Here is a 27,979-nt window from a genome sequence, read left to right as displayed (position 1 = left end):
CTAAAATATTACTACTGTTGTCATGTCAAATTTTCTAAACATTAATATGGATGAAACATGGAAAAAAGGCTAAAATATTTAGTTAAAAAAAAGACAATACAATGAGTTGAGAGAAACTTAAGAGTTATTTCCAGATAAGATTAAGCCTCATTAGTATAAAGCAATTCCTCAAAGACAAAAATAACTTGTCCACAAAGACCATTAAAAGCAAGTGATAAATTAAGAGTTTAAATAAGAGCTCTTGAAGGAAAAAAATATTTTATAACAGGTAAAGAACTTTACCTAAATATCGTACTTCACAAGGAATAAAAACAGAGCAACCACTGACTAGGCAAAAAATATGAGAAAATACAGGGTTATCTACTATCAAAAACAATTGATCTATAAAACAAAATTATTTTGAGAATTCCTTAAAAATATAACACAAACAAAAATCCTGAATACTACATTGCCAGAAATCACAAAGGAAAACAACCCACATAGATAAGAATCAGAGTATAAAGTAAAATATAAAAAAGAACCCCTATTTTAAAAGGAAAATACACCCTTAACCACCTTCTTAGAATAAGAAAATCAAGGTCATATTCCAGAGCTTTCAAGGGGGAAAAAAACTGTAAGCAGTCAGAAGGGGAGGGAGAGTTCAAATACCAAGGAACCACAGTCAGCATCATACACGATTTGGAAGAAAATACCATTAAGGAGAGCAAGTCAAGGCTATTTCAAAAAGTAAAAGACTTACAACCAAGAATACCTTCCTCCTGAAAAATCTGAGCATCATCCTGTAAGGAACAGGAGAAGAACATGGGCCTTTAAAGGAATATTTTCTAGCCTTCCAGAAGAAAAACAGTACTGAATAGAAATTCCAAAATGCAAACATACTGGAATCAAGAGCAATGTAAGCAGATAAACCAGTTGGCAGAAGCTAAAAAATGAAGAGATAAGCATCCCTTCAGAATCCCATTCTGGAAGAGTCATAAGGGATATGTCAAAAATTTTGTTAAGGGCTTGACAAATTTTAACTCATTTAGTCCTGTGGTAGATGCTATTATGATTCTCATTTTACAGTCAAGAAAACTGAGGCAGAGGTTAAGGGACTTGTCCAGGGTCACAAACCTAATGTCCGAGTCCAGTTAAAAACTCAGACCTTCTTGACTCTAGGCTTAACATTCCAACATTGGGCCAGCCAGATGCCTCTGGAGAGGCAAAAAATTGGAAAGAACATTACCAGAGTTCATGAGAATAAGAACCAAGGAAGGAGGGTAGGGAGCAGTCATTTTGTGATCCTTACTCTTCTCTTTATAAAAGGAAGGGTGAACACCCCCATAAGACATATGTACACGCACACAAACCTCCCCTCCCCACAACACACACACACACACACACACACACGTGGCAAAATACATGCAATCCAACAAGGAAACCAGGAGAAGTGAAGAAAAGAGAGACGTAGAATTTAAGAGTGAGGGAAGATCCAGGAGAAAATAGACACAAATCTATCACTAATTTTGGAGAATAATCCATAAAGGAGGATGTTTAAAATAATCAAGTATAAGAACCAAAGATAAAACTCTGGGTTTGCTGAGGTGAGGGAAAAGCTGAAGGATGAACAGATCACTTCAATTACAAACTAGTGTTGGTCAAATTCTTTCTTTCATCATCTCCTTTGCAAGGATAAGAAGGGAAAGTGGAAAAATATAAGATGATATGATGAAGAGTATTATACAATTTAATAACTAGAGTCACAAATGTGAATGGAATAAGTTCATTCATGAAACTGGATAGGGAAGCAAAATAAGATTAGCTAGCAGAAACCAACAATATTTTGTATAAACATTTGAAAAAAGAGCTAAGATGAAATGTTGGAGAATTTATTACGTCTTAGACAAAAATCAAGGAAAGCAGGAATATAGCAATCAATCTCAATTTCAAACAAAGTAAAAAGTTTTTTGAGGAAAAAAAATGGCCAAAGGAGGCATAGCCAATTAATCACTAATATTTAGTATGTATGTACCAAACAAAATAGCATCTAAATACTTAAGGAGAAGTAACCTAAAATACAGAAATAGAAAAATTATAGTGAAGGATCATTCTGCCCTTTTTAGAAGTAGAGAACATAAAATTCAATACTCAACCTTTAGAAAATTTAGGGAGCAGAACTGAGATGGCAAAGAGAAGTTGGGAAGTTGTCCAAATTCTCCCCAGTTTCCCCTCAGAAACAACATTAAATCTAGTCTCTAAAAGAATTCTGGGGCAATGGAACCCCACAAAAAAGAGTAAAACAATTTTCAGCATAAAATGATTTATTACTACTTAATAGGGGAAGGACTGAAGACTTAGGTCTGTCTCACTTGGGTAAAAGTAGAACAGATCTTAGCACTGGTCATGCACAGTCAAGCCAGCTGAGACTCTTAGCCACAGCAAAGATTCACCCCTTGGGTCCCACAGTCCTGACTCAGAAGGCTAGTAATACGGGGCCAACCGTGAGGCCTCCAGAACACATCCAGTTCAACAGGCAACTGCAACCCCTGAAACTCAAAGGACATCAGGCAAGAGCTCCCAGTCTCAGAAGCTCCAGTGCATAAAGTCAGGTAACAGGCCCCAGTGTAGGAAAAGCTTATGATAGTATTCTCTATACCCCAGGAACAAAATTCAAATTTTAAAAATGAACAAAACTTTTTTGTAATTGCAAAGAATTGAAAACTGAGGGGATGTCCATTAATTGGGGAATAGTTGAACAAGTTGTGCTACATGAATGTAATGAAATACTAATGGGTTATAAGAAATGAGGAATGGGCAGATTTCAGAAACACCTGGAAAGACTTACATGAACTGATGCTTGAGTAAAGTGAGCAGAACCAGAACACTATTGTAGACAGTAACCGAAATATTGTACTATGATCAACTATGAAAAACTCTTAGCTTTTGTCAGCAATAAAATGATCCAGGACAATTCCAAAGACTCATGATGGAAAATGCTATCCACATCCAGAGGAAAAAGTTCTGGAGTCTGAATGAATATGGAAGCATACTATTTTCACTTTGCTTTTTCTTTCTCATGGTTTTTCCCTTTTTTGTACCAATTTTTCTTTCACATTATTGAGGGAATATTTAATATAATTCTACATTTATAACCTCTATCAGATTGATCACTATCACAGGGAAGGGGGAAGGAAAGAAGGAAGGGACAAAAATTTAGAATTCAATCTTATAAGTTACAAAAAACTATCTTTACATGTAATTTAAAAAATAGTATGAAGTGGGGGGAAAATAAATCCTCAGAGATTCAAGAGAAAAAGTAAATTTAAAAAATAAAATTTTATAAAAAGGGCCCTGACCATAGAACACTGCTGTGGTAACAGGGAAGCTCAAAACACAAACTCAAAAAGGACAAAAATGTCAAAATGCCTGCATGCGAAGCCTCAAATATTCATAATAATCTTGAATAATTCACTTCCTCAATTTTTCTTCAACCTCTTTTACTTGATTTTTTTAAGTCCTTTTTGAGACCAAGAGGTTTTTTTCAGCTTGAGAACAATACGAACATTTTAAAAGAAAGAGTAAAGAGCTTGGAAGAAGCATTGTTTGCTGAAATAAATGTCTCCTAAAAAACTAGAATTGATCAAATTGCGAAAAAAAAATCCAATGAAGAAAACTTCTTTAAAACTAGAAGTGGTAAAATGGTGGGGGGAAAAAAAATTCATTGAAGAAAATTCCTTTAGAACTAGAATTGGTCAAATGGAAAAGGAAGTACAAAAGTGCCCTGGAGAAAATAAGTCATTAAAAAATTACAATTTGACAAATGAAAAAATGGAGAAAATGTAAAATATCTCATTGGAAAAACAAGTGACCTGGAAAATCTAACCAGAAGAGAATGTAAGAATTATTGGACCAATCCAAAAGCCATAATCTCAAAAAGAACGGATAGAATCTTTCAAGAAATTGTCAAGGAAAATTACTGATTTTCTAGAATTAGAGGGTAAAATAGTCTTTGAAAGAATCCACTGATCACCCTCCTGAAAGAGATCTCAAAGTGAAAACTCCAAAGGAAATTTTAGTCAACCTCCAGCACTATCAAGTGAAGGAGAAAATACTGGAACCAGTCAGAAATAAATAATTCAAATATCAAGGAACCACAGTCAGCATTTCACAGGACTTTGCAGCTTGTACATTTAAAGACTAGAGGGCTTAGAATATGATATTCTGCAAAGTAAATGAGCTTGGATCACAACCAAGAATAAATTAACCATCAAATCTAAGCATGATCTTTCAGGACAAAAGATGGATATTCAATGAAATAGAAGACTTTCAAACTCTCCTAATGAAAAGACCAGAGCTGAAAAAAAAAAATTGATTTTTAAAGACAAGACTTAAGAGAAACAAAAAAGTAAACAGTAAAAAAAATGATAATAGGGAGTTAAACTGCTACACACTACTTGGGAAGATGATAATTATAACTCTTAAGAAACTGCATCTCTATTAGTGCAGTGAGAAAAAGTATACTGAGAAAGAGGCAGTGGGTGTAAGTTAACTTTGATGTAATAATAAATAAAATTAAAGGGTGAAAAAAAGAACTGTACCAGAAGAAAGGAAGAAAAAAAATCAGATAAATTATCACATGAAGAGGCACGAAAGAGCTATTAAAGTAGAGGGGAAAGAAGGGAGGGGGTGAACATTGTTGAACCTTTCACGCATGGGATTTGGCTCAAAGAGGGAATAAAAAACATACACAGTTGAATAAAGAAATCTATTTTACCCTATAGGGAAGCTGGATGAGAAGGAAGGAAAAAAAAAAACGGGTGATCGTGACAGAAGAAAGGGTAGACTGAGGGAGGAGGTGGTCAGAACCAAACCACTGGTGAGGAAGGAGGCTGAAAAGGGAGAAAGAAAAATATAAGTAGGATGATGGGAAATAGGCAGTAATCATGTATATTTCCCTCCATTCTAACTGAATATGAATGGAATGAATTCTCCCATAAAATGGAATCAGACAGCAAAACAGGATTAAAAACCAGAATATTACAATATGCTTTTTACAAGAAACAGAGAGTAAAAGTAAAAGACTGGAAAATATAATTTTCAACTGAATTAAAAAAAAAGCCAGATCTCAGCCAAAGTCCAAGCCAAAGCAAAAATAGATCTAATTAAAAGAGACAAGGAAGGACACCACATCTTGATAGAAGGTAGCATAGACAATGAAGTAATATTAATACTAAGTATGTGTGTGTGGGTGTGAGTGAATTAATTCTTAGAGAAATTCAAATTCTTAGAGGGGGACCTCAACCTCCCCCCCCTCTCAGAACTCAATAATACTAACCACAAAATGAACAAGAAAGAAGCTTAAGGAGATTAACAGAATTTTAGAAGAGTTAAATATAACACTGTGAAGAAAATTGAAAGGAGGAAGAAAGGAATCAGCAGTAAAAGGTACATAAATACTAATTATGTACAGGGCATAAAAGTCTCATAATTAAATGCAAAAAGGCAAAAAAATTAAATGCATGCTTTTCAGATGAGGCAATAAAAATTACATATAATAAAAGGTCATGGCAAGAGAGATTAAAAATTTAATTGGAAACTAAATAATCCTAAAGAATGTGTCAAACAAGAAATCATAAAAAGAATGAGTAATTTCATCAAAGAGAATGACAATAATGAGACAAACATACCAAAATTTATGAGATACAGTCAGAGTACTACCTAGGGGGAATGTTAGATCTCTCAATGCATACATGAATAAAACGGACAAAGTACAGTTCAATAAATTGGATATGGGGGCGGCTAGGTGACTCAGTGGATAGAGCACCGGCCCTGGAGTCAGGAGTACCTGAGTTCAAATCCGGCCTCAGACACTTAATAATTATCTAGCTGTGTGGCCTTGGGCAAGCCACTTAATCCCATTGCCTTGCAAAAACAAAAATAAATAAATTGGGTATGTAATTTAAAAAGCTATAACAAAAATGTAAAAATCCCTAATTACACATCAAATTAAAATTGTGAAATTCAAAGGAGAAATGAAATTGAAAGTAAGAACACTATTGAACTAATAAACTAAGAGATTATTTTATTAAAAAACAATAAAATATATTAACCTTTGGGTTAATTTGATAAATAAAAGAAAACCAAATTCCCAATATCAAAAATGAAAAGGATGAATTCATTACCAATGAAGAGAAAATGAAAGCATTAAGAACTATTTTGCCCAACTGTATGTCAGTAAATCTGTCAATCTAAGTGAAAATAATGAATATTTACAAAAAATATAAATTGGCCATATTAACAGAAGAAATATTTAACCCCATTTTAGAAAAAGAAATTTAGAAAAAGCCATCAAGGAACTTCATAAGGAAAAAAAAAATCTCCATGGCCAAAGAGAGTTGAGTGAATTCTACCAAATGTTTGAAGAATAATTAATTTCTATACTATACAAACTATTTGGAGAAATAGATAAAAAAGAGTTCTACCAAGTTACTTTAATGACACAAATATGGTTCTGATAACTAAACCAGCAAGACTTAAAACAAAGAAAATCAAAACCCAATAAATGTAGATGCAAAAATTTTAAATAAAATTTTAGCAAAGAAATTGTATCAAGTTATCACTAAGATAATACAATATGATCACATGCAATTTATACCAGATATTCAGGGTTAGTTCAATATTAAGAAAACTATCAGTATAATTGACCAAATCAGTAACAAAGCCAAAAGAAATCATGTATTTCAATAAATGCAGAAAAATCTGATTATATACAGCACTCATTCCTATTAAAAACATTAAAGAGCATAGGAATACATGGAGCATTCCTTAAAATAAGCAGTATCTATCTAAAACCATCAGCAAGTATTATATGTAATGGGGATAAACTAGAAGTATTCATAATAAAATCAGGATTTGTGAAACAAGAATGTCTACTATCACAGCTATTACTCAATATTGTATTAGAAATGTTAGTTTTATGATGCTGAGCAAGATGAACAGAACCAGAAGAAATAACAGCAACATGGGGTTGATGATCAATCTTAATGGACCTGCTCATTTCCTCAGTGCAACAATCAGGGATAATTTTAGGGTATCTGTGATGGAGAATACCATCTATATCCAAAGAAAGAATTGTGGAGTTTAAACAAAGATCAAAGACTATTACCTTAAATTTTTTTTTAAAAAAAGTAATCTTATTATATAATTTTGCTATCTTGTATTTTTTTTCCCTTAAGGACATGATTGTTCTCTCAACACATTCAATTTTGATCAACATATAGCATGGGAACAAGGTAAAGACTATCAGACTACATTCTGTGGGAGGTTGAGAGGAGGGAAGTGAGACTGAGGGTAAAGGTGTAAAATTCAAAAAACAAAGAAAGTTAGTTTTAGCAATAAGAAAAAGAAATTGAAGGAAATTAGAAGAGATAATGAAAAACAAAATTATCACTCTTCAGGTGATATGAAGTATGCATACTTAAAAATCAATTTAAAACTACTTGAAATAATAATTTTAGCAAAATCACAGGAAATAAAATAAACTCACATAAATCATCAGCATTTCTGACCAATAAACGCCAATAGCAAGAGATAGAAAGAAAAGTAACTATACAAAGTAACTAAAGAAAAAATAAAATATTTGGGAGTCTACTTGTTAAGAGAAACTCAGGAAGTATAGAAACACAATTACAAATCACTTCAGAGATAGAAACAATTGGAAAAATATCAACTCAAAGGTAAGCTGAGCTAATACAATAAACAAATTAAAATTCTATCTAAATTAATTAATTCAGCATCAAACTACAAAAAATTTATTTTATATAGTAGAAAAATAATTTTAAAATTCATCTGGAAGAACAAAAGATTAAGAATATCAAGGGAATTAGTGAAAAAAATGCAAAGGAAGGTAGTCTTATACTAGAGCTAAAACTGTAACATAAAGTATCCATCAAAATTATTTGATCTGGGAGGCGGCTAGGTGGCACAGTGGATAAAGCACCAGCCTTGGAGTCAGGAGTACCTGGCTTCAAATCCAGTCTCAGACACTTAATAATTACCTAGTTGTGTGGCCTTGGGCAAGCCACTTAACCCCATTTGCCTTGCAAAAAAACCCCTAAAAAACAAAAAAAAAAAACAAATAAAAAATTATTTGATCTGGGCTAATAGAGTGGTGGAATAATGAAATAATATACACAAGGTTCATAAGACAATAGTAAATGGCTAAAGTAATCTATATTTTTGATAAATCCAAATAAGAACTCACTAATTAACAACGACTGCTGGAAAAAATAGAAAACAGAAATCATGTATAAATCAACATGTCACATTGTACACCAAAATAAAGCCATATTGGGTACATGATTAAAATAAAGAGTTATACGTAAATTAGAAGAAGAAATAGTTTAATGGATCAAATCTATGAAGAGAGAAAGAACTGATGACCAAACAAAAGACAGAACATTATGAAATGCAATTACATTTAAATTACATTAAATTAAAAAGCATTTGCACAAACAAAAATAATATAACAAGCAGAAAGGTGGAAAATGACTTATACAGTTAGTGTGTCTCAACTATATAGAGAACCGAATCATATTTATAAGAACACAAGTCATTCCACAACTGATAAATGATCAAAGGATATGAAAAGTGGTTTTTTAGATGAAGAAATTAAAACTATATAGTGATATGGAAAAAATTCTTATAATCACTATTGATTAGAGATATGCAATTTAAAACATTTCTGAAGTATCCCCACATATCTATCATATTGGCTAATATGACATAAATGGAAAATTATAATGGAGAAGACATGAGAAAACTGGGATACTAATACACTGTTGGTAGCCGTGAATTGATCCAATCATCTGGAGAGCAATTTGCAACTATACCCCAAGGATTACAGAACTGCATACCCTTTGACCCAGTAATACCACAACTAAATCTATAGTCCAGAAAGATCATAAAAAAGGGAAAATGATCTCCATGTAGAAAAAAATGTTCATACCACTTTTTTTTTAATTAAAGATTTTGAGGATAACTAGGTGGTGCAGTGGATAAAGCACCAGCCCTGGAGTCAGGAGTACCTGGGTTCAAATCCAGTCTCAGACACTTAATAACTACCTAGCTGTGTGGCCTTGGGCAAGCCACTTAACCCCATTTGCCTTGCAAAAAGCCTAAAAAAAAAAAAAAGATTTTGAGTTTTACAATTTTTTCCCCAATCTTACTGCTCTCTCCCCACACCCCCACAGAAAGCAATCTGTCAGTCTTTATTTTGCTTCCATGTTCATACCACTTCTTTTTGTAGGAAAAGAATTGGATAGCGAAGGAATATCCATCAATTGGAGAAAAGTTGAACAAGATGTGGTGATGAAATATTAATGGGCTATATGAAATAATGAGCAGGCAGATATCAGAAAAACCTGAAAAGATTTATATGACCTGATGCTGAGTGTAAGTGAACAAAAACCAGGAGAACATTGTACAAAGTAATAGCAACAGTGTATGATGAATAACTCTGACAAATTTAGCTCTTCCCAGAAATATAATGATCCAAGAAAATTCCAAAAGACTCATGATGGAAAATGACATTCAGGAACCACTGTATCTGAATGCTGTTAGAAGAATACTATTTACACTTTGGGGTTATTTTCTATGCATTTTTTCCATTTTGTTCTTTCACATGATTAATGTGGAAATCTATCTACATGATTGAACATATATATAATCTATATCAGAATGCCTTGCGGGGATAGGAAGAAAGGAGAAAAAAAATTTGGGAATCAAAATCTTATCTAAGAAGAGAATGGGAAAAAATAAATTACTATTTACCAAAAAAGAAAAATTTAGAAAACAAACAGTTCTAGTGATTAAGAGGAGCAGAAAAGAATCAACATCTTTTTAGCTAGATGTCCCAATTTTACAAAACGTGACCTTGTATTATGGCATAAAAACTGCAAGCAAATGAAGAAAAAGCAACTATGGAAAAACATTCTTTAGAATCAAAAGCATATTAAAAATTCCTCCTAGGAGGAATCTATTTAAATGGCTAGAGAGCTACAGCCCTCGTGTCTGGATCTGGGATTTGGGGTCCACATATGACATGCTGTCTAAATGACCTAAGTAAATCACAACTTGCCAGAATTACAGCAATTTTTCTAAGACTATTTAAATTGTCTAAGTATTCTACCTGCATTGACAGAGCAAATACTTCAGAAAAATCATAGGTTTTAGTCTCTATTTCTAAAGGGTCTTTTCAGAAAGAATTTAAATTTAGATTAAATAATTGGTGGGTCAAAGAACAAATCATAGAAGATAATATATAATTTTATTTAGGAGTACAAACACAGAATAACTAGAATTTTGTGAATTCAGCTAAAGCTGTCCTTAGAAGAAAATTTATATCGTTAAATATTTTTTATCAAAAGAACTATTAGACATAAAGATTTTTTAAAAAAGAAACATCAAGAAGAAAGTATATTTCAAAACAAAAGATGAATTGCTAAGTTAAAATTAGAAACTTTTTTAAAAGGGAAAAACTGAAATGAAGCAAATTTTAAGAAGAAAAACCAAAAATGGAAAAGAATTATTCAAAATGAAAATAAAAATTTAGTAACTTTCACCCAGTTACATGCCAACAAAATAAATGAAATGAATATTTGCATACATATAAAACACCCAAATTAGAAATACAGAAGTAATTCAATTTCAGAAAAAGAAATTGAACTATAAAGGAATTTCCCCCCATAAAAATATCCAAGACCAGATGTTTACCTGTTAATCTGTCAAAGAACAATTAATTCCAACATAACATAAATTATCCATAAAAACAAAAAGAAGCAACTATACCAAATTTTTGGAGATAAATATGATCCTGATAACAAAGAAAAAAAGAAAACTCTATAGACCAGTATCTCTGAGCATAAATGCAAAAAAAAGTTGAATAAAATATTAACCAAGAAGGTGTAGCATAATAAAGATTCTAGATTCTACAGTATGATTAAGGTTGAATCTGTACCAAGAATACATACAGGTTACCTTCCATTTCCTAAATCTTTTATGCATTATTTTTGTCTTTTACCTTAGAAAGCAAACTGTCATCAAACTGATCAGATTCTTTTTAAAATAGAGAGGTAAATCAGTAGGAGATATTAGGTACAAAACAAACAGAAGTCTACAAAAACAATAAACAGTGAAGGTAAAAGGGAGCCATAGAAGTTTCTCATACAGAGAGTGACAAGATCTGACCTGACCTCCAAAATTATTAATTTAACTTTGGTGTTCAAGATGAAGTAGAAAAAGGAAACCATAAACAAGGAGATCCATAAAGGAGATTGTGGAACTTCCCAGGCAAGAGGAAATGAAGGGATGAAATAAGGTCAGCCGTGAGTGAGGCAAAGAGGGAATGATTTGAGAAATGTTGAAGTAAAAGTAATATGATTTAGTAAAATGACTAGATAGGGGACTGATAAAGAGTGAAAGTTGAATAGGACTCTTTTATGTGATGAATATAGTCACCTTACTGGAGGCACAGGTTTAGGGGAGTCAAAAGATAAGGAGTTTGTACATGTGGAAATTGAGATACCTATTGGACATTCAGGTCAGAACAAAAGCTCAGAGCTTAGTTAGAAAGGATTTGTAGAAAGAAAAGGAAAGGGCCTAGGATAAAACATGATAGTAGAAATCAGGGAGAAAAAAATAAGCTCAGAAAGAGGAGGAAGGATTGGGACAATGACACACTAGGTTGGTTATCATTATTCTGAGACTATAAAAGGATAATGCTGAGGTGATTTAAAGCAAAGGATTGGAAAGAGGAAGTTCACAAAAGACTATCCTTTCTTCCCCAGTGAAATAAGGATGCAAGTACTCTGCTGAGAGGAAGGGAAAGGCCCTGGTATAAATAAATAGCTTGAAAAAGAGAACGCTTTGAACAACTGTTGGGAGAAATGTAAAAAAGTTAAATGACTTATGTATAGTAGTAGGGGGCTAACTGAAGTCGAATAACAAATCTGTCATGGTAAGTCAACTCAATTGTGAGACTACTGCAATGGTCAGTAGTAGCACACAAGGAGCAGCAGAAAAGGCAACAGAAGAGACTGAAATTTCTGCAGAGAGAGCCAGGGATGAAGAGATGAGCTGCAATGAGACCATGGAGTGAGGGATTCAAGGGTCTACTAAACTAAGGGTCAAGATGTTGGTAAGAAGAAAAATAAGACCAGAGAAGAAAGAAAGAAAATGGATAGTGGGACTCTAAGTTGAGGCAAGATGAGACAGGAAGGGGCAGCTAGGAGGTGCAGTGAATAGAGCACCAGCCCTGGAGTCAGGAGTACCTGAGTTCAAATCTGACCTCAGACACTTAATTATCTAGCTGTGTGACCTTGGTCAAGTCACTTAACCCCACTGCCTTGAAAACACTTTTTTAAAAAAAGATGAAACAAGAAGTTAAAGAGGGATGTTCAATTTTGAAGATGAAAACATCTGGTGTTGAAATCAAGGGTATGAACAATGACTTAAAGGTATCAAGGATGTTAAAGCAGGAAGGAGCAAGAGTATTTTGATGACAGTAATTATTAAAATACCTAGCACTGAATTAAAAAGTGAAAAATTATATCCAACCAAATAGTTTCAATTCCACAAGCATTGGTAAAGCTCTTTCCTATCAGACTAAGCACTAGGATACCAACACCGAAAAATGAAGGAACCTTGGACCTTGAAGAATTCAGAAAGTCATCTGAGGTAGAAGAGAGAAAATACAACCAGAAAAGGAGAACGGGATTTCAGGAAAGGCACTTAGATGAGATAGGGAAGAGTCAACAGACTGGAAATACCAGGGTATGAATAAAGGAATAATGTGAAAAGTCTACATACTTATGTGCCAGACACTACATTTTACAAAACTATCTAATGTGATCCTCACAGAACTAGTAAGAGTAGTTGCTGATACTGCCCCACTTTACAGATAAGGAAACTGAGGAAACAGTGACAAAGGTCCACGTTCAATTCCAGGGCGCCATGGCGCCCCTCTACCTCAGCGGGTGAAATCAGAAGAGCTCAGTCTGGGGGAGGCGCACTTACAAGCAGTCCCTGTGATGTCTTCTGCTTTCCCTGCAGTCATTCCTGGACAGCAGCCACACACTCCTCCTCAGAATGGAACCCGCCCTTGCATCCACAATCAAAGAGAAGCAGGCAAAACCCAGCAGTGCAGTGACAGTCCATCTGACAATGCCGGCATCATTCCTCCTCAGGAGAGCCTGGCCCGCTCGCTTGCTGAGGAGGAGGAAGGGGGCTGAACGGAGCAATAAAGAGGTCTTTGATATCCTTGGAAAGAGCTGTTTCAGTGGAGTGGTGGGGTTGGAACCAGACTATAAGGCATTGAAAAATGAGTGGCAACAAAGAAAGTGCAAACAAGTGGAGGCTGCCTTTTTGAGAAGTTTGGCTGTAAAAAGCAATATGACAAGATGATCACTTAAGGAGACAGCAATTTTTTTAAGGTTTTTGCAAGGCAATAGGGTTAAGTGGCTTGTCCAAGGTCACACAACTAGGTAATTATTAAGTGTCTGAAGCCAGATTTGAACCCAGATACTCCTGACTCCAGGGCATGTGCTCTATCCATTGCGCTATCTAGCCACCTCTGAGGAGGCAGCAATTTTTGAAACAGACCCAGATATGTTTTTAAGATAGATGGAACCATTGGATAAAGACTGGAGATTATAAGAAGTTGCCCAGGAAAGATGGAATCCAGGAGAACAAGGAAAGGGATCAACCTCCCTAGAAGATTCACCTCTTCATCTTAGACTGAAAAAGGAAACAAACAATAAGGAAAGGCTGAAGTCTTTTTCATAGTAGTCTCAACAGATGGTAGAAAGTTTGAGAGAAGTCAGTCAGAAATGTCAAGGAACTGTAGAGCAACTACAAAAGCCCAACTGGGATCAGGCAAAGTGTGAACAACAAATTCAGCTGCAGAGGACCTGGTGAAAAGAAGGAGAAATAGAGGGAGGACAGGAGAGAGCGGCACATTTAAAATTGTTTGGCCCACTTCAGCAGCATTACAAGAGATAAGGGATGTTAAAGGTCATTTATTTCAAACCTTCTTTTACAGATAAGGAAATAAAGTCCTAATATCTCTAAGCCTATACAGGATAGTCAAAAACTAAACTTGCCTACTCTCATTGTTTGCCCTTCCTTAACTGACACTCATCATTTATCTGCTAAGAAATAAAAGTGAGGCCAAAAAAAAAGTAACTGACTTAGGGAATCAGGACAGAAGGTGGAAATAGCCTTTAAAGTTAAAGAACAACTCCAAACTAAAAGTTCCCTCCCCCCAAAATATATAAAACAAAGACTTGTAAGGCAGTGCAGCTAAATATAGTGAGAGATTTGGATTTTGGAAGACAGGTACAAATCCTCTACAAATCATTTATTAAAAAAATTAGCAATATGATCTTCTATTTGGGTTTCATCATCTGGAAAATGAAGAAACAAGTATCCCATTTATTTCAAAGAGTGGTTGTGAGACTTCAAATGAGATATCCGATCTCTGCACCTGTCAAATTTTAAAGCCCTAGATATAGAAAATGTCAGACATTAAAGTTTCAATAAAGTTAGATATTACAATTTTGATAAAGCTAAGATTATCAAACATCAAGGTAGGTATCATTCAATAAAAATTATTTGGAAAGTTGTAGTCTGGCTAGAAATAAAATAACATTAAGCTCTGATTTCACACTATATACTACAATACATTCCAAGATAAAACAATTCTGAATTTGCTTGTTTGATTTCTTAATGTCTTCCAGTACTTCCCAGAGATCATTTCCACAAGAAAACTTCAAGTTCTTTGTCAAGTGACTCATTTATTGTACATCTTCAAGTGCTGTGGTCCCTCTAAGATGAGAAGGGATGTTCTGAACCTCCCCTGTCCCCCTGCAGTCACTGCTGAGGAACCCTCCAACCCAATTCCATCCCCCCTTCACATACACTCACATACTTGCAGCCCAAGAACCAGGGTCCTGAGCAGCCCAAGGCCTCAAATGCTGCCACTACTTATTTTAGCATTTAAATATTTTTTAAGATGTAATTCAACTGTGCTACCTTTTTGATTAGACTCTTTTTTTTTTTTTTTAAGATGTCACTGACCCCACTTTCCCCACAAACCCTGTGGGGTTTTCATTAGCTCACTGCTTCTGGAGGACAAGTAATAGCAAAACTGACTGGACTCCCAAATGACTATCAAGACAGTAGGGGGGTAAAGGTTGTGTTTCTATGACCCTCAGTAAATTACTCTCTGGGTTTCAGTTTCATTATCTTAAAATAAGGATTAAATCTGTAAGGGCCTTTTTACCATTATAATTCTAAAAAACAAACCTCTAAAGACCATCTCCCCCAAAAATAACCACCTCAAATTTTTTAAGGAAAAAAGTTAAGGCATTTAAAAAAAATTCTGTATTATCTGACCATACATTTATAATCCATCAAATTGCTTACTTTCTCAATTGAGGGAAGGAGAGAGGCAAGAGAAAGGTTAGCATTTGGAACTCAAAATTTTAAAAAAATATTAAAAATTCTTTTTAGGGGGCAGCTAGGTAGCACAGTAGATAGAGCACTGGCCCTGGAGTCAGGAGGACCCGAGTTCAAATCCAGCCTCAGACACGTAATAGCTGTGTGATCTTGGGCAGGTCACTTAACCCCACTGCCTTGTAAAAACTAAAAATTTTTCTTAGAAGTTCTTCTTCTCCCTATGTTTCCTTAACTTCCCTATTACTAGGTCACCATCCTCTCAATCATCCAGGCCTGAAACCTAGGTGTCATCTTTGATTCCTATTCCTCATCCACTATGTCCAATAATTCTATTCACTCCACCCATTCTTCTGTCTTAGCTGCTATCCTGATGAAGGTCCTTTCACACCAGAGTTACTGCAAGAGCCTGTTGGTTTACCTCCCTATCCCAAGACACCTAGTCCACTCCATCCACCCTCCCAATCAGTTGTCAGTCATCCTTCTAGAGTTTAGCTCTGATCATGCCCCAATTCAGTCAATACCAGGAGGCTCTCCCCCATTACCTCAAGTGTCAAATAAAACCCTCTGTTTGACTTTTAAAGTGCCTGGTCCCTTCCTCCAGATCTACTTCACATATGTCCTGAATGTTCTGTCTTCTTCCTTTGATCACTTCTGGGTTCCTCCCTTGCCTGTGAATCCTGGCTTCTTTCAAGTCTCAGCCAAAGTCTCATCTTCTGCAAGAATATCTTCTGCAAGAATCCTCCCCAAGTTTCACTAATCTTTGCTCAGAAATTATGCTCCATTGACTGTGTGCATGTTATCTGCCGAGCCCAATGGTGATCTTGAAACGTGGGACTGTGTTTGTCTTTCTAAATCTAGTGCTTGACTGTGTCTGGCCCATATTAAGCAAGGAAAACAGCAGTTTTAAGCTTCCCCCCTACAACTTGCTGGAATCTGACTTTATACTTTGTTCATATTTGGAATCTTTGTATACAGATTATAAAATTCAATGGTGGACAGCAAAATTCAATCATCATTAGTTCTCCGTAGTGTTGTCAAAGTTGCTTGTCTGAAGTGTTTCCACACTTTGAATCTCTTTATCTTTGTTCCACATTACCAGTAAGAAGAAATAAATATCAATGAATTTAGAAGTTGCCAAGAATAACCAAATGTATCCAAAATACCTTTAAGAAGGTTTGCTTTTCTAGGTAGTACAAAGGTGACTATTTTCCAACTTTGGATGTGGTCAAAGGAAATATTTCCTAGGGTACCCCAAAATCAATTGTAATAACAAATTAAACTATTATGCCTGAGGAAGTTTTTTTTTGGGGGGGGGTTTGGAGGGTTTGGGATCTTTTTTTTTTTCCTGAGGAGGGAGGTAATGGGTTAAATGACTTGCTAAGGGTCACCGCTAAGGTGGTTTTTGTCATTTATTTACAGAATGAAAAATATATACATTTATAGATTGAAAAATCAGTTCCTCTAAAGCAACTATAACCCCAACTTTGAAAAAGTTCTCCTTCAATTGTCTCTAATATCCAAAACCAAAGGGATACACACACACACACACACATATATATATATACAGGGATCTTTAAGACAAAACTTGATTTTAAGTGCTCTATTCAGAAGTCTCTGAAAGCAATAACACAATTCTTAACATTCTAAATTAAGCTATCTAGAATGTGAAAAAGTAACCAACTCTTAATAAGTTAACATCATCTATTTCTGACTCCAGGTTTTAGGGTAATCCTGAGACATCAGGATTTAGGAGCAAGCAGAGGAAAAACAAGTTTTCAGGTTCATTTCACTCCCAATTTAATAGAAATAAAATTTTACTATTAAATAAAGACAAAAATAGAACTTCTTTTGCTTTGTTAAAGCATTATCCAATTGTTTAAGGAGGTAGCAAAGTTGAGAAGATAATTTGAAACTCCAAAATTTAAGACATTATTAATAAGAATTTTATACGTAAGTGGAAAATATTTAACAAAATAAAAAAATAAAGATAATGGTTTTATACTGCTGGACCTTCATGGGGCAATTTTGAAACCCAAAATCTCCAGACATTTTAAAAATCAATGATTTCCAAAGCCAGTTGTGCAACATCCTAGAAATCTCCAACAATTGAGGTTCATTATAAAATTCCCCAAAATAAAACTACTTTAATCTAAAAACCCCACATACCAATAATCTATTTATAAGAGCATTCCTTATATATTACAACTATAAAAAGGTTAAGTATTATATTCATCAAGGTTACACCCAGTACCTTTGAGATCATTAGTCTTCAGTCAAGTAGTTGCCTAAACAAAAATAGGAAATTTTGTATGAAGCTTCTAGTCAACTTTGTTATCTGGGCCGAATATTTTTAAGTCTCCAAAAGTAATTAAAAAGAAAAGAACAATTAAAACTTCCAAAAGAAATATAATCCTTTTCCCCCTACTTAACAGGTTATGAGAAAAGTACTCTGCAAACATAAAATATCTAAATATAGTAGACAAATGACTAAAAGTTTTTCTGTTTTTTTTTTAGAATTACTCTAATTAAAAGAATCTTCTAGATCATTTAAGTTTCAAAATAATTTCTATGATAAAAGGTCTCAAATCTTCTATTTGCATTCCAAAACAGAAATTCTTGGATATTATAAATAGAAATACAAATCTTATTTAATAGCATCATTATCAACAGGCATGGCATTTTAGATATCAAATCTTTAAAAAATAAAATTAAGTAATCAAGACACAATAATCCATCCTACCCCTTATAGCTACAAATGTCTTAGTTAGCTGCACCTGTTACAAACCAGTCCATCCCTTCTTTCAGCTGCAGTCCAACATCACCTGAAAAATGATCATGCCTTCCTTTAGCAATAGGTGTTGTGCAGACTCGACTGAAATCCAGAGAGTTGTCCAACATGGCGTTTATTCTACGGAAAATATCAGCATTGCTACAAGTTGAAAGTGCAGGGGCTTCAGAGCTATTCCAGCAGTCTTTGATCCTCCCTATGTCTTCTTTCTAGAATAATAGGGAAAAGATTCCTTTAGATCAAATTCATTTAGTTCAAACATTATCAAGTTAAATCAATAATTAACAAATTTTAGTCCCTTACTCAGTGTACTATATTTTTTTTATCACAGGAGCAGGTTTTTAACTCAGATTCAAAACATTTTTGAATGTGCAGGTAACTGTGTTAAAGTTATTAAGGGGAATATAAAATTGCTGGAAAATATAGTTTTGTGTCCTCAAGAAACTTGGTTTGTTAATCAATGCAAAAACTAACAGCAGCCTGGACAACAGTAAGAAGTTGTTAAACTGATAGAGGAATGAGAAAAGGAGGGAAGATACACTAATATTGGCATTCAGGATCCAGTTAAGCAAAATTAGCAAGAGAAGGAATGTCAAACTAGGAAGAAATTCTATGAGCAAAAGCAAAGAAGGTAGGAACACTGATCCTAAGTTCTGACAATGGTTAAGTGGTATGATACACACACACACACACTTCTCCCTTAAGGTAAATGGAATGCTCCACAGACCTTCCCCTTCCCTGGAGGGATTCCTCACAGCCATAGCCCTGTCCCCTCCACAGATGTCGTAGCCTGCAAGGAACAGAAGCAGGAGACCAGAACAGGTCCCACTGCTCAAAGGGAAGCTGAATTTGTGTAACACAAATTTATTTGAAGCAAAAACTCTTTATTCTCTCAAGAATTCACATAGAAGAATTTCACCTACAAGAATGTCAATCAAATTTTCTTCAGTAACAGCTCTGAGTCAACATCTACCCATCACTGAATGTTCTCACACTTTTCAAATTATTTACATTAAAAAATGTGGAAAGCTTAGTTTAAAAGATTGTTTAGAAGCTCTTCCCCATTCACACTCTTATCACATCTCCCCCATAAAACTAACTTTAATTCAGACATCAGAGAATTCAGGAAAAACAAAGATCCCAGGAACCCCCCTCCCCAAAAAATAAAGACCATACCAGGGAAAGGCAGTAGGTATGCCTCATAATAGTAATCTAGACAATAGCAGTTTCAATGAAAAATGAAAATCAAGTCACACATCTGAGATTTCTTGAAGACAGTAGGCAGTTTTATTGTTAATTCATATGCCATCTTATGCTGATTCAATCACTAAAGGTGAAAATGTATATTCTTCCTTTAACAAAGAAGCTTCCATGCTACTCTTTATTGGCTTTATTAACCCAATTTTCTTATGAACAGGAATCGAATTTTTGCATACCACATCAACCTCATTTATAACCCTAACACTTGAATTCATCTAACAAAGAATGATGGCAGAGAATCTTTACAATACAGAAGAGCATTCCCATTTTAGGAAGGAACCTTTGCACCTTCTCCTGTCTTATTTTCAACCAGAGAAAAACCCTGCCAATCACAGATGAATCATTACCAATTCATTCTACGTTCCTTTTGTGGGCACTAAGAGAAGAGAATGCTACAGTACTCAACAGCACAAACACTGCCATCATGGTTGGATTGGATCATCCCACAGGAACAACTGAAAGAGAGCAGGAAATAGTGTTCTTACAGCCATGTACTATACTGAACTTTTAGTGCTTGAATATTCAGTTTTTTTAAATTATTATTAAATGACCCTGCACATCAGTATAGGAAAGGTTAGTATAAAGAAAAATTCATCACACTAGAATAAAGCAGGTACTGCAGAACTGACAGGACACCTATTTTACATAAAAACTTCACTGTTCCCAAGTGACAAAAACTCAAGGAAAGGCTTGTAATTAATTTAAAAATTGTTGCTTTGTCAAACATTTGTGCGAATTCTGCTGGCACTGAGGAATATAAAGAAATGTATGCCAGGGTCCTTGTCCTTAATTAATTTAAATTCTAGTTAGGGATCCAAGCTCAATTTCAAGTAAGTATCATAGAAATAAAATGGCACAGGAGTTTGCTAAAAGGAGAAGTCACCAAGGAGTAGGAAAGTTAGCAGAAGATGTCTAAGTTGAGGAGAGACAATGAGTAAACGAGTCTAGCTGAGAAGACCATGAAATTATTTCAGGGTAAGTGGAAGATCTGACAAGAGGGATGGGTAGAGGTCATACTGTCTCACAGTAGACAGTTTAAAATCACTCCAAGGGAGGGGAGAAAGAAAGGAGAAATTACATGCTTTATAAATATGAAACTCGCAACTGGAGGCAGCCTGGTACATTGGAAAGCACACTTAACTTGGAGCACAGATTTACAATCCCACTTTTTACTTAGGACCTGTGAGAACCCAAGAATCTCCCCACACCTTTTTTAAGAACTTCATTGAAGGGAGTCTGAGGCTCCTTGCATAATCTCTATGTCTAAGCTTCATGAACTGGCAGGTCCTGAGCTATTAAAATATGTTACAAGTAGAGAAACTAAAAAAGGTATATATACAAGAAGAAGAAAAAAGAATCTGTGAACCTTTTTATGACTGCGGAGGAGGTTTAGATACAGTATTTGTTGAAAAGATGTAGCATTTTTTATGGACTGCAAATTCAGTGATGAAATGTGATAAAGGCAGTCAAAAAATGTAAAACAATCTTGACTATGTTGCAATATGTTTTGGGGATGGGAAAGAAAAATCCCTTTCTAGACTCTGCCCTAGTCAGATCCCATCGGGATTACTGAGTCCAGTTTTAAAGCCACCCCCCCACACACACACACACCTTTTAAAGGTAGGATCACCATTAACCTCATAATAGTAACATCCAGAGAAAGGCAGAGGCAGCAAAACTAGTATAAAGTATAAAGGACTTCAAGATCAGGCTCTATAAAGAGGAATACTTCAAGGAACTGGAGTTTAATCTGAAGAGAAGATTCTGTCTGGGCACAATAGTTATCTTCAAGAATATGAAGTCTTGTCATGTCAGAGCATCTGATTGTCTTTGATATAACTAAAAGCCATAGTTGGAAATCATAAAGAAAAAATTAAAACTTGAAGCCATGACAAATTTCCTAATAACCAGAGATAACCCCAAAAGCACAACAGGTACCTAAGAAGGAGGCAAACTGCCCCCTCATTAGTGTCTTCAAGGAAAGGTTAAACGACCAACCACTCAGTTATTTAGAGATAGGACTTTTGAACTAAGATGCTATAATGATTTTATTAGTCACTTACTAGTTAAACAAAAGTGAAAGAGGCAAGGAGACAGTGAAGGATGATTGGAATATTGATTCTCAGGACATGGGAACTATCAAATATTTATTGGGAACTAGATGTATAAGCAATACAAAAATAACAGATTCTTCTCTCAAGGAGCTTACTATCTAAATCTAATTAGAAAAAGAGCTACCAGACAAAAATACAGAAAACTGATGAAGGTACTGCTAAAGATTTCTTTTTGAGGAGGGATGTGTAAAATTTATGTGGATATATATCTAATAAGTGTGAGTGGTTCAGAGGAGTCTCTATATTTTTTAAGTGGTTTTCTATCCCAAACAAGTGAGTCTGAGACTAAAGTCCAGAAATGAAGTCAAGAGCTGGAAGTAGACTGGGGAGTCATCTGCAGTAGATGACTATTTAAACTGAGAATAAATGATATACGATGAGAAAAGCAGAAGGCTCAAGACTGAACTTTGAATTGACCTGTAGGTCAACATGTACCTGAGGAGCCCATGTAGGGGGAAGAAGCTGCAATGGAAACAAAAATGGAACAGAAATTAAAAAATGGCAAACCACCTACAAGATTGCAAAAGTCAAGGGAGAAGAATTTCCCTTTTAAAAGGAGGAGGGTGATAAATGTAATTAAACAGCATCAACACTAGTTAGGTTTTACCAAGAGACATGACCCCGAGGTATATGAGAATTTCTTAAGTTTCCTCAGCTACTGAATGTTGGAATTGAAGCAGATCCTAGCTAATTCTACTGCTTTGAAATCTCCTGATATCATTAGGGTGTTACTGGTAACCTTAAAGGTTTTGGTACAGTAATGAAAAAGAAAGCCTGAAGACTGATTTGTCTGTAGGTGGTAAGGGGAAATTTCATCAGAAGTTAGATCAAAACCTTATCAAGCCTTCAATTAAGTTCTCTTTAACAGCTTTACTTCTCGTCTATCTTACTCCCAGAAACAACCAATACATACAGAAGACGGGAGAAAGTGATTACTCTTTATCTTTGAAGTTAGAATTCTAGGTCAAATGTGTATTCTAGAATGTCGTTCAAGTATCATAAAAATTAATGGATTAAAACAAAACATTGTATTTCATTAAAAACTGCCATTTTAGTCAGGATATATATGATCCTTGAACCAAGTAAGATTTTTAAATCCAAAAAAAGGGCTAATTACTATTTTCTGCCAAATTAAGGAAAAAAGTAAACTCCTTTTAGCAGAAGCCTGCCCCCTCTTCTAGTCAGTTTAGAACAAAGGAGATCAACCAGTCTACAGACCTGATCTTTTCCAATCTCCTCACTGGTAGTATGTTCCAAGATTGACTCCCATTTACCCTGCATGTATCTTGGATGGACAAAGTTGTCTGCATGTTTTTTCCTCCACTAGACTGCTAGCTTTTTGAGAGTAGGTGCTGCTTTTACCCTTCTTTATATCCCCAATGTGTCTCATGTCGTGGTGCTGACATATAGTAGGTGCTCAATATGTTTTTTAGCTGTTGTGCCCAGGGATAAACAGAAGAGGATTATTATTCTGTTAAAAAAAGAAATCTTGATCCTTTTTGTGTCATTGACCCCCCCCCCCACCTTGGCAGCCTGGTGAAGCCTATGAACGCCTTTTTAGAATTGTTTTTTTTTAATTCATAGTTGAAGTAAATGCTCAATTTCAGTTAGAAGTGAAAAGATACAAATTTTTCCCATCCAAGTTTACAGACCTCCTGCAACTTCTCATTCCATCAACGTACTCCAAAAACTTTCATGTTAAAACAAGATGATTTGCTACTTTTAAGTCATGATTATTTCATCTTCAAATCTAAACTAAAGATAGTAACTCAGACATTAATAGGTTTGTTCATTTGAATGGAAAAGTATTAGAATAATTAATTCATTTAATCTGATAAGAGCTCAATGCTTGTTGATGTAAATTCCTCCTCTTTAAACCAGTACCAAAGGTTGTAGCAAATGATCACTTAACAGAAAGGAAATAAAAGTGCTAACTGAAATAATTTTATTGGCATTGAGATAATCATTACAGTTTAACAGAATGGCAAAACCGATTATATGCATAACTACTTTAGTTACTAAAGTCAAGATTTAATTCTTAACCTAGATTCTACCAGGTTGGTGATTGACAATGTGGATGAAAAGGCAGCTGGAGACATAATAGTTATCAGTTTCCAAAGCTGTACCAATTGATTTTACAGTTTCTAAGAAAGCTATGTTTATAATTTCATCAGGTATACTCACTAGCACAAACAAATCAACAGATCTACTACTAGCAAACTTAAAATTGTTCTGTGCTTGCAGACTTTAGAAAGAGCTCTATACTATTCCTGGAGGAACCCTGCATTATGAGCTGTTCCCAAAAGAGACTACTCTAGTGTTGAAATTTTGATTAATCCTCTCTGGAAATCCAAGTTGATATGGGAATTATAGCTAAAGCCAATTCTATATTTATTAAAATCCAGTCTACATTTGTTGGCCCTCAAAAGTTATTTTAGAATCTAAGATTAACTTAGTCCCAGCAGGGAAACATTCTGGCAATTTTAATTAATGTCCAACCTGCTCACTAAAGGAAGGTCTCCCTTTCAACAATAAACTTTACCTACCTTTCCTGAAACTCTGGCCACTATTAGATGAGCTAACTTTACCTCCAACAAAAGGAATGGTAAGTGCAAGCACATTCCTGCTAATATCAGTATTGCTGTGCCAGTAGTTTAGATCCATGCTAGCTTCAGCAGCTCCTAATAAGTTTGTCTCAAAGAGGCTTATCGGAACTGCAACCAGTAGGAAGCTGGCAACTAAAAACTGTCCTATTATTTACATTAAATAAACAGCCTAGCCTAGTTCTCACCACAAAGAGAAATATATAAAGTTGAATTCTATTTGGTCTTCCCTCCTCTATTCATCCTTTTCCTTTTTTACCATATGTAAACTCTGGAGACTAACAGAAATGCCATTTTTTAATATAGTTACAACTCCACTCACCAAATGGCTTATATTGGTTTGAGAAAATAGCAAACCAAGAATGTTCATACTCAAACACTGTTCTAGTAGGAATCACGCTTGCAAAGTTCACTTTCCTGCTGCACGTACAGTATTCAACCACATGTAATTTGGTTTTATATAAAGCACATCATATGATTTTTGTCATCAGAGGGAATAAGAATCCCAAGAAACAGGGCAAGTTTGTCTTATTATTCACTGGTATCTCTTAGCAGAGATAGACACAGCTCATTTGGATCATTTTCACCCACTTTATCCTCCTCCCCCTGCAAACCAAAGCTCTTCAGAGTTCCAGAGTAAGATTTTGTAGAAGTCCCTTCTTCTCCACTATTCTCCAAACTTGACCATTCTTTAGCTGTTAAATTTGCCCCCCTTCAGAAAAACCTTGGCTGGTAAGAAATTATTACAGAAGGAGATTTGGTGTAGGATCCTAGATATGAGAGGTTGCTCACATTACTCAACCCCAGTTCTAAAAAAAAATATTTTTCAATCTGATATGAACCACAATATACACATCAAAACAATTTCCTTTATTTCCAGGTCTTTGTCCATATACTACATCAATTAGGTCTAAATCATATTTCATATCTAGCAAAGTGCTCTGTACAATGTGTTCTGGGTTCAGCTGGTTGAAAAAAGCTAAAGGGCCTAATAAAACCTCAATGTTCTGCCTTAATATTGTTTTCCTTAGGGGACTAGCTACAACTAAGTGAGTGCCCTTTTGTTATCTACGCTCCAGAAATGGCCTAAGTTCTGTGTACCTCAGTGCTTCATCCTTCAGGCAGCTTCTACCTGACAGCATTAGAACAAAATCAGGGACATAAACAACTTAATTGTTTTAAGAGCATTTGCAGTTGTTTTTTTAAAAGCCTATTTCCCTAGACCCTGGGAGAGCTAAAGACAGATGACCCTCACAGATACCACTTCTTCCGTGGTTATCAAGCTATTTGTTAATATTGTGAGGGGGGAAAGAGCGGTCCTTTCCAAATGAATGTTAATTAATAGTTGGGACTCGGATAGAAGCATGTAAACTTCAGGTGACCTGAGGCTAGAAAGCCAAAGGAAGCTATGTTAAGCAGACTCCATTCAACTGGCTGTGTGGCCACATCCTCTCAGAACATACTGAAAACACACAACACTTTGGAATTACCCCCCATTCTGGGGGGGGGGCTTGTTTTCTTTTGGTTTTTACACACATTTCAGTTTTGCAAAAAATCACTCTAGAACGCTATTTTGCTCAATTTTTTTTTCAATCAGATTATGCGAGAAAAGAATAAGGCAGAGGACGTGTTCATGGAGTGATTTTAACTCCCCCCCATTTTCAAATTCTTCCACCCTGCAGTAAGAGGATTGGGCAAGGCCGCGGGGAGGAGAAAGCAGCCAGACAGACAGACAGCAGACCCCGGGCCCTTCCACACCCACTTCAGCCGCCAAGCGGGGGCCACGTGAAATATCCCATTTCTTCCAGCTCCCGCCGGACGCCAGGGCGCAGCTTCGGGACCGGCCCGGTCACAGCCCCTCACAGCCCCCCACAGCCCCCCCAGCACACACGCCCAGCCGCACAGCTCGGGTCTCAGGGGGCGGCCGCCGCGGGGCTTTGGCGGGTCCGTGAAGCCCCCAGGCTCCGGAGGGCCGGGCCGGGCTCAATGGCCCCCGGGGCAGAAGCAGGAGGAGGTGACCCACCTCGGGGGAGCCGCACCCGCGGCCCTGCCCCCGTCCCGGGGCGTCCGGCCCGCCGCCTTCGAGCATCCTCCTCCCGGCCCGGGCGCCGGGGGCCGAGCCCCGCCCGCCCCGCCCGCCCCGGGCCCGGCCCCGCCCGCCGCCTCGCAGCCCGGGCCCGGGAGAGGCCCGAGGGGCTGCGCACGCACGTGAAGGCCTCGAGCCCCCCCCAGGGCCCCGCCCGGCCCCACCCTACCTGGGCGGCGGCCGCTCGGCTCGGCTCGGGGCTCGGCCCGTTACTCGGCCGCCGCCCCGCGGAGGGCCGGCCCTGCGCCCCGGGGGAGGCGGCGCCGAACGTGTGAACCACGTGACCCGGGACGGGCGAGGCCGCGAGCCGCCCTTAAAGGGGCCGCGCGCCCCGGGGCCTGGCCCGCCCCGCCCCCGCGCCCTCCCACGAGGCGCTCCGGACGCCCTTCCCTGCCCGGAGGCCCGTGGCGGCTGCGGAGGCCCGCGGCCCCGCCTCCCGGCCCGTGGCGGCGACGGCCGCCCCCTCGCGGCCCGCGGGGCGCCCGGCCCGGCCCGGCCCGCAGCGTGGGCCCGCGAGCGGGAGGAGGCCCGGGAGGCCCGGCCCGGGAGGCGCAGGAGCAGAAGCCGCGCGAAGGCGCGCCCCGCCCTCGGGCAAACACGAGGCCCCGCGCCCGCTCGAGGCCCCGCGGCCCCCCGCGGCCCCCCGCGGCCCCCCGCCCCCGGGAGCGCCCCGCGGCCCCCGCCCCCGCGGCCCCGCCCGGCCCGTACCAGGGAGAACGCCATGGGCGGCCCGGGCCGGCGCGGCCCGTCCTGGCCCAGCTCCGCCGCGGGCGCGGCCCCTCCGAGGCGCTGCTTCCTCGGCCGCGGCGGCGCCGCCCCCCGGACGGCTTATAAAGGCCGCGGCGGCCGCGCTGCCCCCGCCCCTGCGCCCGCCCCCGCCGCGGCCCAACTCGGGACACCTGCCCCCGTGGCGGCGGGGCCACGGCGGGGCGGGGCGGGGCGGCGCCCCGCGAACCCGGGGCCGGAGCCGCGACCCCACCTGGCGGCACCTGCGCGGGGCCCCGGGGCGGCCGAGCCTCAGCGGGCGGGGGGCGCGGGGGGCGCCCCTTAGAGGAGACGCCCGCGGGCCGGGGAGCCCCTTAGAGGAGACGCCCGCGGGCCGGGCCGGGGAGCCCCTTAGAGGAGACGCCCGGGGCCGGGCCGGGGAGCCCCTTACAGGAGACGCCCCGGGCCCGGGAGCCCCTTACAGGAGACGCCCGGGGCCGGGCCGGGCCGGGGAGCCCCTTACAGGAGACGCCCGGGGCCGGGCCGGGCCGGGGAGCCCCTTAGAGGAGACGCCCGGGGCCGGGCCGGGCCGGGGAGCCCCTTACAGGAGACGCCCGCGAGTCGGGCCGGGGAGCCCCTTACAGGAGACGCCCGGGGCCGGGCCGGGCCGGGGAGCCCCTTAGAGGAGACGCCCGGGGCCGGGCCGGGCCGGGGAGCCCCTTACAGGAGACGCCCGCGAGTCGGGCCGGGGAGCCCCTTACAGGAGACGCCCGGGGCCGGGCCGGGCCGGGGAGCCCCTTACAGGAGACGCCCGGGGCCGGGCCGGGCCGGGGAACCCCTTACAGGAGACGCCCGGGGCCGGGCCGGGGAGCCCCTTAGAGGAGACGCCCGGGGCCGGGCCGGGGAGCCCCTTAGAGGAGACGCCCGG

The 27,979-nt window shown here is 38.5% G+C and overlaps 1 protein-coding gene across 12 annotated transcripts in view; it reads right to left on the bottom strand.

Moving 5' to 3' along the window:
- The window catches only part of CPEB1 (cytoplasmic polyadenylation element binding protein 1), a 68,467-nt gene extending 41,310 nt beyond the window's left edge, over positions 1-27,157 (bottom strand). For 4 of the 12 annotated variants that reach the window (XM_074233072.1, XM_074233073.1, XM_074233076.1 and 1 more), the window contains exons 1-2: positions 26,284-26,388; positions 18,270-18,492 (exon numbers count right to left, since the gene is read on the bottom strand). In XM_074233072.1, coding sequence (XP_074089173.1) covers positions 18,270-18,492; positions 26,284-26,349 — 289 coding nt within the window. In that variant the 5' untranslated portion in view covers positions 26,350-26,388. Of the gene's footprint in view, positions 1-17,746; positions 17,954-18,269; positions 18,493-26,283; positions 26,389-26,515; positions 26,636-27,054 lie in introns of those variants that run through there. The other 8 variants (XM_074233074.1, XM_074233078.1, XM_074233079.1 and 5 more) reach the window with 5 other exon arrangements.
- Between the last annotated feature and the right edge of the window lie 822 nt (positions 27,158-27,979).

The sequence above is a fragment of the Macrotis lagotis genome, chromosome 4 (assembly GCF_037893015.1).
Source record: "Macrotis lagotis isolate mMagLag1 chromosome 4, bilby.v1.9.chrom.fasta, whole genome shotgun sequence".
Taxonomy (NCBI): domain Eukaryota; kingdom Metazoa; phylum Chordata; class Mammalia; order Peramelemorphia; family Peramelidae; genus Macrotis; species Macrotis lagotis.
This window is presented reverse-complemented; position numbering and strand designations above follow the sequence as displayed.